At 52.8% G+C, this 13,453-nt stretch overlaps 1 protein-coding gene across 2 annotated transcripts in view; it reads left to right on the top strand.

Moving 5' to 3' along the window:
* Positions 1-13,453, top strand: part of MYLK (myosin light chain kinase) — a 375,829-nt gene that overhangs the window by 337,608 nt on the left and 24,768 nt on the right. For both annotated transcript variants that reach the window (XM_075609890.1, XM_075609889.1), the window contains one exon: positions 4,226-4,349. In XM_075609890.1, coding sequence (XP_075466005.1) covers positions 4,226-4,349 — 124 coding nt within the window. The remainder of the gene's footprint in view (positions 1-4,225; positions 4,350-13,453) is intronic.

Here is a 13,453-nt window from a genome sequence, read left to right as displayed (position 1 = left end):
CCGTATCTCTGCACCATGACTCTCCCAGCCTGTCCTTACCTCTGCACCATGACTCTCCCAGCCTGTCCTTATCTCTGCACCGTGACTCTCCCAGCCTGTCCTTATCTCTGCACCATGACTGTCCCAGCCTGTCCGTACCTCTGCACCACGACTCTCTCGTCCTGTCCGTATCTCTGCACCATGACTCTCCCAGCCTGTCCGTATCTCTGCACCATGACTCTCCCAGCCTGTCCCTACCTCTGCACCGTGACTCTCCCAGCCTGTCCGTACCTCTGCACCATGACTCTCCCAGCATGTCCGTACCTCTGCACCACGACTCTCCCAGCCTGTCCTTATCTCTGCACCATGACTCTCCCAGCCTGTCCGTACCTCTGCACCGTGACTCTCCCGGCCTGTCCGTACCTCTGCACCATGACTCTCCCAGCCTGTCCGTACCTCTGCACCATGGCTCTCCCAGCCTGTCCGTATCTCTGCACCATGACTCTCCCAGCCTGTCCGTATCTCTGCACCATGACTCTCCCAGCCTTTCCGTACCTCTGCACCATGACTCTCCCGGCCTGTCCTTATCTCTGCACCATGGCTCTCCCAGCCTGTCCTTATCTCTGCACCATGGCTCTCCCAGCCTGTCCTTATCTCTGCACCATGACTCTCCCAGCCTGTCCGTACCTCTGCACCATGACTCTCCCAGCCTGTCCGTATCTCTGCACCACGACTCTCCCAGCCTGTCCGTACCTCTGCACCATGACTCTCCCAGCCTGTCCTTATCTCTGCACCGTGACTCTCCCAGCCTGTCCTTATCTCTGCACCGTGACTCTCCCAGCCTGTCCTTATCTCTGCACCGTGACTCTCCCAGCCTGTCCTTACCTCTGCACCGTGACTCTCCCAGCCTGTCCTTATCTCTGCACCATGACTGTCCCAGCCTGTCCGTACCTCTGCACCATGACTCTCCCAGCCTGTCCCTACCTCTGCACCGTGACTCTCCCAGCCTGTCCGTACCTCTGCACCATGACTCTCCCAGCATGTCCGTACCTCTGCACCACGACTCTCCCAGCCTGTCCTTATCTCTGCACCATGACTCTCCCAGCCTGTCCGTACCTCTGCACCATGACTCTCCCAGCCTGTCCGTACCTCTGCACCATGGCTCTCCCAGCCTGTCCGTATCTCTGCACCATGACTCTCCCAGCCTGTCCGTATCTCTGCACCATGACTCTCCCAGCCTGTCCGTACCTCTGCACCATGACTGTCCCAGCCTGTCCTTATCTCTGCACCGTGACTCTCCCAGCCTGTCCTTATCTCTGTACCGTGACTCTCCCAGCCTGTCCGTACCTCTGCACCACGACTCTCCCAGCCTGTCCGTACCTCTGCACCGTGACTCTCCCGTCCTGTCCGTACCTCTGCACCGTGACTCTCCCAGCCTGTCCTTATCTCTGCACCGTGGCTCTCCCAGCCTGTCCGTATCTCTGCACCATGACTCTCCCAGCCTGTCCATACCTCTGCACCATGGCTCTCCCAGCCTGTCCGTATCTCTGCACCATGACTCTCCCAGCCTGTCCGTATCTCTGCACCATGACTCTCCCAGCCTGTCCGTACCTCTGCACCATGACTCTCCCGGCCTGTCCTTATCTCTGCACCATGGCTCTCCCAGCCTGTCCTTATCTCTGCACCATGACTCTCCCAGCCTGTCCGTACCTCTGCACCATGACTCTCCCAGCCTGTCCGTATCTCTGCACCACGACTCTCCCAGCCTGTCCTTATCTCTGCACCATGACTCTCCCAGCCTGTCCTTATCTCTGCACCATGGCTCTCCCAGCCTGTCCTTATCTCTGCACCATGGCTCTCCCAGCCTGTCCTTATCTCTGCACCATGACTCTCCCGGCCTGTCCTTATCTCTGCACCATGACTCTCCCAGCCTGTCCTTATCTCTGCACCATGACTCTCCCGGCCTGTCCTTATCTCTGCACCATGACTCTCCCAGCCTGTCCGTATCTCTGCACCACGACTCTCCCAGCCTGTCCGTATCTCTGCACCACGACTCTCCCAGCCTGTCCTTATCTCTGCACCATGACTCTCCCAGCCTGTCCTTATCTCTGCACCATGGCTCTCCCAGCCTGTCCTTATCTCTGCACCATGGCTCTCCCAGCCTGTCCTTATCTCTGCACCATGACTCTCCCGGCCTGTCCTTATCTCTGCACCATGACTCTCCCAGCCTGTCCTTATCTCTGCACCATGACTCTCCCGGCCTGTCCTTATCTCTGCACCATGACTCTCCCAGCCTGTCCGTATCTCTGCACCGTGACTCTCCCAGCCTGTCCGTATCTCTGCACCGTGACTCTCCCGGCCTGTCCGTACCTCTGCACCATGACTCTCCCAGCCTGTCCGTATCTCTGCACCATGACTCTCCCAGCCTGTCCTTATCTCTGCACCACGACTCTCCCAGCCTGTCCGTACCTCTGCACCGTGACTCTCCCAGCCTGTCCGTATCTCTGCACCATGACTCTCCCAGCCTGTCCGTACCTCTGCACCATGACTCTCCCAGCCTGTCCGTATCTCTGCACCATGACTCTCCCAGCCTGTCCATATCTCTGCACCGTGACTCTCCCAGCCTGTCCGTACCTCTGCACCATGACTCTCCCGGCCTCTCCGTACCCCTGCAGAGTTACAGCCCCTGTGCATCTGCATTTCGTGCCCATAAACCCCTCTCACTCACCACATAGAAACCTAATCAGTGGTTCCATCTTCCTTTAAGGATTTCTGCGCTTGCCGACCCTTCCCGACCCTTCCCGACCTCTCTCTCAAGCTCATTAGTGTCGTTATTATGTTGGAAATTCTTCCCTCAGTAATGGGATTTGATTTCTGCCCTTTTTGGGTATGTTTAATCGCTCGCTCGTGTAAACCTTCATTTCAGATAAACTTGCTGCATGAATTTTTTATTCTTAACCCCTTCAGAACTTTTGTTATCAGCTCTATCCAGTTAGTTCCATATGAATGCAGCTCATAGTATGTGTTACCACGTATAGTGCTGCCACGTATAGTGCTGCCACGTATAGTGCTACTTATTCACCCAGTCATTTAAAAGCAGCATAGTAGATTATGCAAAATCATATAATTATGCAAAATCATGCTGCAATTGCTATTGTGTTACATTGTATACACAGTGTCGTTTGGAAGCAAATGTACGAGGTATAATCATGGATACCGGTATAATACACAATGTGATACAATGTAATCGCAGAATGCAACGTCACACAAAGTATAATATGTGACCAAGAAACTAAAACAAGGACAAGATGCCCCAATGAGAGAATCGCACAGGGATGAGGGGTGTGCATGTGGCACGCGTTTCGTGATTGGGAATCCAGCTGACATTAAGCAGGACATGGGATCCCCCACCCCGGGAGGGCATGGGATCCCCCACCCCGGGAGGGCATGGGATCCCCCACCCTGGGAGGGCATGGGATCTCCCACCCTGGGAGGGCATGGGATCTCCCACCCCGGGAGGGCATGGGATCCCCCACCCCGGGAGGGCATGGGATCTCCCACCCTGGGAGGGCATGGGATCTCCCACCCCGGGAGGGCATGGGATCCCCCACCCCGGGAGGGCATGGGATCTCCCACCCCGGGAGGGCATGGGATCCCCAACCCTGGGAGGGCATGGGATCCCCCACCCTGGGAGGGCATGGGATCCCCCACCCTGGGAGGGCATGGGATCCCTCACCCCGGGAGGGCATGGGATCTCCCACCCCGGGAGGACATGGGATCCCCCACCCCAGGAGGGCATGGGATCTCCCACCCCGGGAGGGCATGGGATCTCCCACCCCGGGAGGGCATGGGATCCCCAACCCCCGGGAGGGCATGGGATCCCCCACCCTGGGAGGGCATGGGATCCCCCACCCTGGGAGGGCATGGGATCCCCCACCCCGGGAGGGCATATGATCTCCCACCCCGGGAGGACATGGGATCCCCCACCCCGGGAGGGCATGGGATCTCCCACCCCGGGAGGGCATGGGATCTCCCACCCCGGCGTCAGGACTGTTCGATGAATTTTTAGTTTGCAAAAATACCCTCATTGTACATAATGAGGCTCTGGGGTATTGAATATCGGTTCTATAAGAGAGGGCAGATAATCTTTTACTAAAGTCAGAACTACTGTACAAAGCCTGATGCATACGGCCAGACTAAAAGAGACAGGACTGTCCGACTCATTCTCCCAATCCGTCTGTCGCAGAGAGTACTCCGAACCTCAAAGTCCTGTTTGGAACACCCGAGTTTGTGGCCCCTGAGGTGATCAACTACGAACCCATCGGATACGCGACGGACATGTGGAGCATCGGGGTGATCTGCTACATTCTGTGAGTATGGGAAGCCCCCTCTCTGCACGTGGGGAGGAGCCCTTTCTGGCAGTGCACGGGTTAATGATCGAGGAGCCCTTTCTGGCAGTGCACGGGTTAATGATCCTCCGATCCGTTTACTTTTGCATTCCAAGCAGGAAACTGTTTCCACCGCCTGTCAAAACAATTCCTGCCCCATTATTACTTTACATGGGTATTAGAAGGAAAGTGAGTGTCCGGATCAGGATCGGTGCATGTCGTGCGCAAGAGTCTCTGGTTGTGATAATCTGCATGAGAGTTACACCGAGTATCTCAGAGTTACACCGAGTATCTCAGAGTTACACCGAGTATCTCAGTTACACCAAGTATCTCAGAGTTACACTGAGTATCTCTGAGTTACACCAAGTATCTCCGAGTATCTCAGAGTTACACAGAGTATCTCAGAGTTACACAGAGTATCTCAGAGTTACACCGAGTATCTCAGAGTTACACCGAGTATCTCAGAGTTACATCGAGTATCTCAGAGTTACACCGAGTATCTCAGAGTTACACCGAGTATCTCCGAGTATCTCAGAGTTACACCGAGTATCTCAGTTACACCGAGTATCTCCGAGTATCTCAGAGTTACACCGAGTATCTCAGTTACACCGAGTATCTCCGAGTTACACCGAGTATCTCCGAGTTACACCGAGTATCTCAGAGTTACACCGAGTATCTCAGTTACACCGAGTATCTCCGAGTTACACCGAGTATCTCCGAGTTACACCGAGTATCTCCGAGTTACACCGAGTATCTCAGAGTATCTCAGAGTTACACCGAGTATCTCTGAGTTACACCGAGTATCTCTGAGTTACACCGAGTATCTCAGAGTTACACCGAGTATCTCAGAGTTACACCGAGTATCTCAGAGTTACACCGAGTATCTCAGAGTTACACCGAGTATCTCAGAGTTACACCGAGTATCTCAGAGTTACACCGAGTATCTCAGAGTTACACCGAGTATCTCAGAGTATCTCTGAATTACACAGAGTATCTCAGAGTTACACCGAGTATCTCAGAGTTACACCGAGTATCTCAGAGTTACACCGAGTATCTCAGAGTTACACCGAGTATCTCAGAGTTACACCGAGTATCTCAGAGTTACACCGAGTATCTCAGAGTATCTCCGAGTTACACAGAGTATCTCCGAGTTACACCGAGTATCTCCGAGTTACACCGAGTATCTCAGAGTTACACCGAGTATCTCAGAGTTACACCGAGTATCTCAGAGTTACACCGAGTATCTCAGTTACACCGAGTATGTCAGTTACACCGAGTATCTGAGTTACACCGAGTATCTCAGTTACACCGAGTATCTCCGAGTTATACCGAGTATCTCAGAGTTACACCGAGTATCTCAGAGTTACACCGAGTATCTCAGAGTTACACCGAGTATCTCAGAGTATCTCTGAATTACACAGAGTATCTCAGAGTTACACCGAGTATCTCAGAGTTACACCGAGTATCTCAGAGTTACACCGAGTATCTCAGAGTTACACCGAGTATCTCAGAGTTACACCGAGTATCTCAGAGTATCTCCGAGTTACACAGAGTATCTCCGAGTTACACCGAGTATCTCCGAGTTACACCGAGTATCTCAGAGTTACACCGAGTATCTCAGAGTTACACCGAGTATCTCAGAGTTACACCGAGTATCTCAGTTACACCGAGTATGTCAGTTACACCGAGTATCTGAGTTACACCGAGTATCTCAGTTACACCGAGTATCTCCGAGTTATACCGAGTATCTCAGAGTTACACCGAGTATCTCAGAGTTACACCGAGTATCTCAGAGTTACACCGAGTATCTCAGAGTATCTCTGAATTACACAGAGTATCTCAGAGTTACACCGAGTATCTCAGAGTTACACCGAGTATCTCAGAGTTACACCGAGTATCTCAGAGTTACACCGAGTATCTCAGAGTTACACCGAGTATTTCAGAGTTACACCGAGTATCTCAGAGTATCTCTGAATTACACAGAGTATCTCAGAGTTACACCGAGTATCTCAGAGTTACACCGAGTATCTCAGAGTATCTCTGAATTACACAGAGTATCTCAGAGTTACACCGAGTATCTCAGAGTTACACCGAGTATCTCAGAGTTACACCGAGTATCTCAGAGTTACACCGAGTATCTCAGAGTTACACCGAGTATTTCAGAGTTACACCGAGTATCTCCGAGGTGCCCATGCTGCTGTTGTATTTGTAACGTTGTTCATAGCATTGTCTCCCATGAAAACAAGCATGCTACTTTGTACAATGGTATCGAGCATCCCTACATGTACAGGCCGTTGCCAAAAGTTCCTAGTAAAAGTTAATGGTGTCCTATGATAAACGTGAGCGTGATGTGAGCCCAGGTTTGTAACAGGTTTCCCAGCTTATTTCTTTCCTCGATGTTTTGGATTTTATTCTAATTCTTTCTTTATTTGAAGGCCCAACGCCTGCAGTAAAGTGTTCACATTACAACTCCTGTGGTTTACTGCACTCCACTAGGCAGCACCGAGCTGTTTTACATGCAGACTACACAGGGTGTTGTCAGAAAAGCTTTCTTATCCTAATCTTCTGTGATAAAGTTCTTTGAAGTTGACCAATAACACAGGCTTAGCATTCATGGTAAATTAGGTGTGAGACTCCTTTTTTAGGACTAAAAGGCACAGATAAAAAAAAGATCGGTAAGCATAGGTGTGTGAAAAATGGTGAAAAATGGTGTGTGTGCCAAGCACGCCCATTTTAAGTGAAACGTCTTTGTCTTTTGTCACTGTTTTGTCACAGAAATTGTATTTGTAATTAAAAATCAAAACACAATTTCTGTGCCAAAACACAACGATGTTTGACTTAGAACGCGTGCTTTAGCTATTTGCACTTCTATATCTATATATGTCTCAAATAATGTTTGTGTGTGTATGTCTGCTGGACAGCTCATTGGCCTGCCGGCCAGGTAGGGAGGAGCCAGGCAGGGAGGAGAGACACACACGCACACTCTCCTCACACCGTGACCATGTGCGCCTCTGACCAACACCACACACACACACACACACACACAGGGACACACACACACACACACACACACACACACACACACACACACACACGTGTTGAGGTTTGACCTTGCTTGGCCTCACTCTCCCACGTCAGCCGCACCGCAGCTCACCTTCCACCCCCCCTCTCCCTGTGCCCCTCACTCTCTCCCCCCTCCACCTCACCCAAACCCGGACGCTCCGCAACATCCCCAGCCGCACCATCACCCTCACGTGCACCGCCCTGCACCGGCTCCCGGACGGAGGCTCCCGGGCGGAGGGGAAGCGCGGAGCGGCCCTCCTGCTCAGCAGCAAACTCCAGGCTCCTTCCCCCTCGCTCCCAACGAGGAACGGAGGGGAAGCGTGGCGCTGCGCGGGCCTCCTGCACTCACCCTCCCTAGCTCCCGGACGGAGGGGAAGCTCGGCGCGGGTCTCCTGCACTCACCCTCACCAGCTCCCGGACGGAGGGGAAGCGCGGCGCAGGTCTCATGCCACTCTTGCCCCCCCGCCAACTTCCCGAACCCACCTCCTGCCCCAGCCAGATGCCACGGGGATATCGGTGCCAGGAGGGGAACCGTCTACCGCCAGGAACCACCACCCGGTCAAGGTAAGTCACCCACCGTCTCCCACCCACGCACTGTCACCCAGTTACCCACCATCTCCCACCCACCCACTGTCACCCAGTCAAAGTCAACCACCCACCCAGTCACCCACACCCACCCAGTCACCCACACACCCATCCAGTCACCCACACACCCACCCAGTCACCCACACACCCACCCAGTCACCCACCCAGTCACCCACACACCCACCCAGTCACCCACACACCCACCCAGTCACCCACACATCCATCCAGTCACTCACTCACTCACCCACCCACTTTCACCCAGTCACCCACTCACCCACCCACTTTCACCCAGTCACCCACTCACTCAGTCACCCACTCACTCAGTCACCCACCCACTCAGTCACCCACCCAATCACTCAGTCACCCACTCACTCAGTCACCCACCCACTCAGTCACCCACCCACCCACTCAGTCACCCACCCACTCACTCAGTCACCCACCCACTCACTCAGTCACCCACTCAGTCACCCACCCACTCACTCAGTCACCCACCCACTCAGTCACCCACCCACTCAGTCACCCACTCACTCACTCAGTCACCCACTCACTCACTCAGTCACCCACTCACTCAGTCACCCACTCACTCAGTCACCCACTCACTCACTCAGTCACCCACTCAGTCACCCACTCACTCAGTCACCCACTCACTCAGTCACCCACTCAGTCACTCACTCAGTCACCCACCCACTCAGTCACCCACTCACTCAGTCAACCTACTCACCCACAGTCACCCACCCAGTCAGTCACCCACTCAGTCACCCACTCACCCACCTATTCAGTCACCCACTCACCCACCCATTCAGTCACCCACTCCCCCACCCATTCAGTCACCCACTCACCCACCCATTCAGTCAGTCACCGACCCCACCCACTCACCGACCCCACCCACTCACCGACCGACCAAAACCCACTCACTCACCCACCCAACCCAGTCACTGACCCACCCACTCACCGAAACCAGTCACTGACCCACCCAGTCACCGACCCAGAAAAAGTCACCCAGTCACTGACCCAGAAAAAGTCACCCAGTCACCGATCCCAAAAAAGTCACCCAGTCACCGACCCAAAGTCACCCACCCACCGACCCAAAGTTACCCACCCACCGACCCAAAGTCACCCACCCACCGACCCAAAGTCACCCACCCCCTGACCCAAAGTCACCCACCCACCCCCCGACCCAAAGTCACCCACCCACCCCCGACCCAAAGTCACCCATCCACCCACCCCCCGACCCAAAGTCGCCCGCCCCCCCAAAATTACATCCCGGGTATATCAGCTAGTTTATAATAACTGTGAATTCCTTGTTTGTGTGTCAGTCAGAGTGTGCCAGTCAGAGTGTGCCAGTCAGAGTGTGCCAGTCAGAGTGTGCCAGTCAGAGTGTGTCAGTCAGAGTGTGCCAGTCAGAGTGTGCCAGTCAGAGTGTGCCAGTCAGAGTGTGCCAGTCAGTGTGCCAGTCAGTGTGCCAGTCAGAGTGTGTCTGTGTGTGTGTCTGTGTGTGTGTGTGTCTCTGTGTGGGTGGGTGATCTCCGTGTCCTGCTGCTCGTGCGCCGTGCCCGAGCCCAGGAGACCTCTGCGTGTGCGCGCCGACGGCTGAGACCAGACATAGTGTTTTTGTGCGCATACGCGAGCGCGACGGCCACGCGCAACGGTGCGCACCTATTACTACCGTGACTTAACGCGCGTTACGGTTTTTCGTTACAACGCAAGGATTTTTTCCCATGAAAACCCTGCAGGCGCCAGCAAAGAAGTCCCACTTCAAACGTAGAGAGGTGAAACTAGGAACCTTATTATTAAAAAAGGCAAATCTAAACAAGCATCTCCTCCACGGATCCACCCCACAAACACCAGTGGATTCATACACTTGTTTGCTAACTCGGGACAGTTGGGGGAAGTCCTGGATATTAAACTCACACCTGTTGGCGTTCAGGCTCCTGGTGCAGACAATAATGTGTGTGAAACAAAGGATGAAAGGCCTGGTCAGTGTTCTGGTAAAAGCCAGTGTTTAACATTGATTTATTTTGTTCCTAGCCCATAATTAGGAAGAGGTTTCCTGCATCTGTTTTATAGCCAACCAAAGCTATTCTGGAATATTTTCTTGGAGATCTCGGTACATAAACCTCAGGCCACAGAGACAAGAAGCAGAAGCATCGGGACATACTGCCCCACTGGATCCAGAGGAACAGAAGCATCGGGACATACTGCCCCACTGGATCCAGAGGAACAGAAGCATCGGGACATACTGCCCCACTGGATCCAGAGGAACAGAAGCATCGGGACATACTGCCCCACTGGATCCAGAGGAACAGAAGCATCGGGACATACTGCCCCACTGGATCCAGAGGAACAGAAGCATCGGGACATACTGCCCCACTGGATCCAGAGAAACAGAAGCATCGGGACATACTGCCCCACTGGATCCAGAGGAACAGAAGCATCTGGACATACTGCCCCACGGGATCCAGAGGAGCAGAAGCATCGGGACATACTGCCCCACTGGATCCAGAGAAACAGAAGCATCGGGACATACTGCCCCACTGGATCCAGAGAAACAGAAGCATCGGGACATACTGCCCCACTGGATCCAGAGGAACAGAAGCATCGGGACATACTGCCCCACTGGATCCAGAGGAACAGAAGCATCGGGACATACTGCCCCACTGGATCCAGAGGAACAGAAGCATCGGGACATACTGCCCCACTGGATCCAGAGGAACAGAAGCATCGGGACATACTGCCCCACTGGATCCAGAGGAACAGAAGCATCGGGACATACTGCCCCACTGGATCCAGAGGAACAGAAGCATCGGGACATACTGCCCCACTGGATCCAGAGGAACAGAAGCATCGGGACATACTGCCCAATGTGTGGTTATATCTTGAAATAGCTTTGAAAGAGAATCCTTCTCTGAGCCTTTTTAAGTTAATGCACTTCCCTCAAAGTCTCTGGGACAGGACAAGAATGAATTAGATGGACTTTTTTTTAGGCACCTTTAAAAATGATCCAAACCTGTAACGGATCCACACGTCCGTGTCCGGAACCGCTGCCACCTCCTGGCTCCTCAGTGCTGCTTTTCAGATTAATTCCACCGTATCATTATTTTATTTATTCATTTTAATTAGGATTTATTTCATTGTGAAATCCTTCCGCAGTTTTCTGTCTCAGAGAAACCCGCCTCCATCTCCCTGTCGGGCTTTTGCATTTACCTCAGAGAGGTGCATTTCCGAGGGAAAAGTGACATTTTCCGGTGGATTTGCATCTCGCCATATTCAAGCCCTTATTGTCTGGCCAAACTTTGCAAAATTGATGTTTTTATTGTGATTTGGGTCCAGCTAGGCAATTAAAGCAAATTTGCAAAACAACATATTCATGGGCTAATTATTAAACTGCGAGTTTGCAAATCCCACCTCCCTCGGGTGCCTGGGAGATATTTATTTATAACAATGTTTATATGGCGCCCTTATTCAGGGCGCTGGACATTAGTTAGTAAAACAATAGTGGGGTTACATATGGGACATTTCATGTGATGGGCAGAGAGTCATTAATAAGATGTCTTTGTGGTGGGCATGTGTGGGAGCATTATGGTCAGGTTTATGGGTTAGATGCATTGAGAGCTTGCTTGGTTGGCGGGTGGGGGTGGGACATTATGGTCGTGTTATGGGCTAGGTGCATTGAGAGCTTGCTTGGTTGGGGTGTAAGGGGGGAACATTATGGTCAGGGTATGGGTTAGGTGCATTGAGAGCTTGCTTGGTTGGTGGGTGGGGGTGGGACATTGTGGTCGGGTTATGGGCTAGGTGCATTGAGAGCTTGGTTGGTTGGGGTGTAGGGGGGGAACTTTATGGTCAGGGTATGGGTTAGGTGCATGGAGAGCTTGCTTGGTTGGTGGGCGGGGGTGGGAACATTATTGTTGGTTTATGGGTTAGGTGCATTGAGAGCTTGCTTGGTTGGTGGGCAGGGGTGGGGACATTATGGCCGGGTTATTGGTTAGATGCATTGAGAGCTTGCTTGGTTGGTCGGCGGGGGTGGGAGCATTATAGTAAGGTTATAGGGTAGGTGCATTGAGAGCTTGCTTGATTGGTGGGCGGGGGTGGGGACATTATGGCCGGGTTATGGGTTAGGTGCATTGAGAGCTTGCTTGGTTGGTGGGCGGGGGTGGGAGCATTATAGTAAGGTTATAGGGTCGGTGCATTGAGAGCTTGCTTGATTGGTGGGCGGGGGTGGGAACATTATAGTCGGGTTATGGGTTAGATGCATGGAGAGCTTGCTTGGTTGGTGGGCAGGGTTTGGAGTAAGGTCTCTGGATTTAGTCTTGTCAGTAGCATGGTGATGGGTCTGACATCTGGGACAGTGGAGGTGATTGGATCGTCGAGGTGGGTGACTTTGGAGGGTTTCGGAGAGACTTTAGAAATGGGTGAGGGTAGGGGAGATTATGGGAGTTGGCGTGGGAGGGGAGGTTAATGGGAGATCATGGAATGTGATGGAGAAGAGATGAGTTTTGAGTTGGCTTCTGAAGATAGGGAGATTGGATATGGTGATGGAGCTTGTTCCAGTGGAGGGGGAGAGTAAGGCAAATGATCAGAATCAAGGGGAGGCACAGAGGGCTGAGGGGGTGCAGTGAGGGTCGTAGCAGTCAAGGAACGAAGAGGACGGGAAGGGGTGTAGTGAGAGATGAGTGCTGAAAGGTAAGAGGGGGGCAAGACATAGAGAGATTTGTAGAACAGGGTGAGGAATTTGAAGGGGGAACGCTGTTAGATGTGTAGCCAGTGGAGCTGGGAGAGGAGATGGGTGGCGTGGGCACAGCAGGGGAGATTGCGAAGTGTATGGGCTGCAGCGTTTTGGATTTGTTGGAGGGGTATGGAGGAGTAGAGGAGGAGACCGAGGAGAAGGGAGTTGCAGTAGTCGAGATGGGTGAAGATGAGGTTGTTGATGAGAAATTCGGTCGAGGAGAGAGAAATGAGTGGACACATTTTTCTTATGTATAGGTGGTACGACAGGTGGATTGAGGTGATGTGTTAGGTGCAGAGGGGGGAAGGGTCAAAGGTGACTCTAAGGTTGTGAGCAGAACAGGGGGGGGGGGGACATGTTGGGGATTGGATGAGAGGGAGGAGGAAGTAGGAAAGACTGAAGTCCTCCAGTCTTAGCTGGGTTCATTTGTAGGAAGTGGGAGATCTAGGTGGAAATGGCAGAAAGGCAGGCAGAGATATGGGTGGAAAGTTTGGGTGAGAATTGTGGGAAGGAGAAAGAAATGTGTATGTTGTCTGCAAAAAAAGGAAAGTTGAATCTATGGGAAGAGATTAAGTCAGAGAGGGGGCAGTGTAGAGGGAAAAGAGGGGAGGATCAAGGACAGAGCCTTAGGACATGTCCACTTGGAGGCTGGTGGGCAGAGAGGATGAATTGTTGACAGAGTAGAAGTGGGGGGAGAGGTAGGATGAGAGCCATG

The sequence above is a fragment of the Ascaphus truei genome, chromosome 7 (assembly GCF_040206685.1).
Source record: "Ascaphus truei isolate aAscTru1 chromosome 7, aAscTru1.hap1, whole genome shotgun sequence".
NCBI classification, from domain to species: Eukaryota; Metazoa; Chordata; class Amphibia; order Anura; family Ascaphidae; genus Ascaphus; species Ascaphus truei.
Note: the sequence above shows the minus strand (reverse complement) of the source record. Positions and strands in the feature narration are given on the sequence as shown.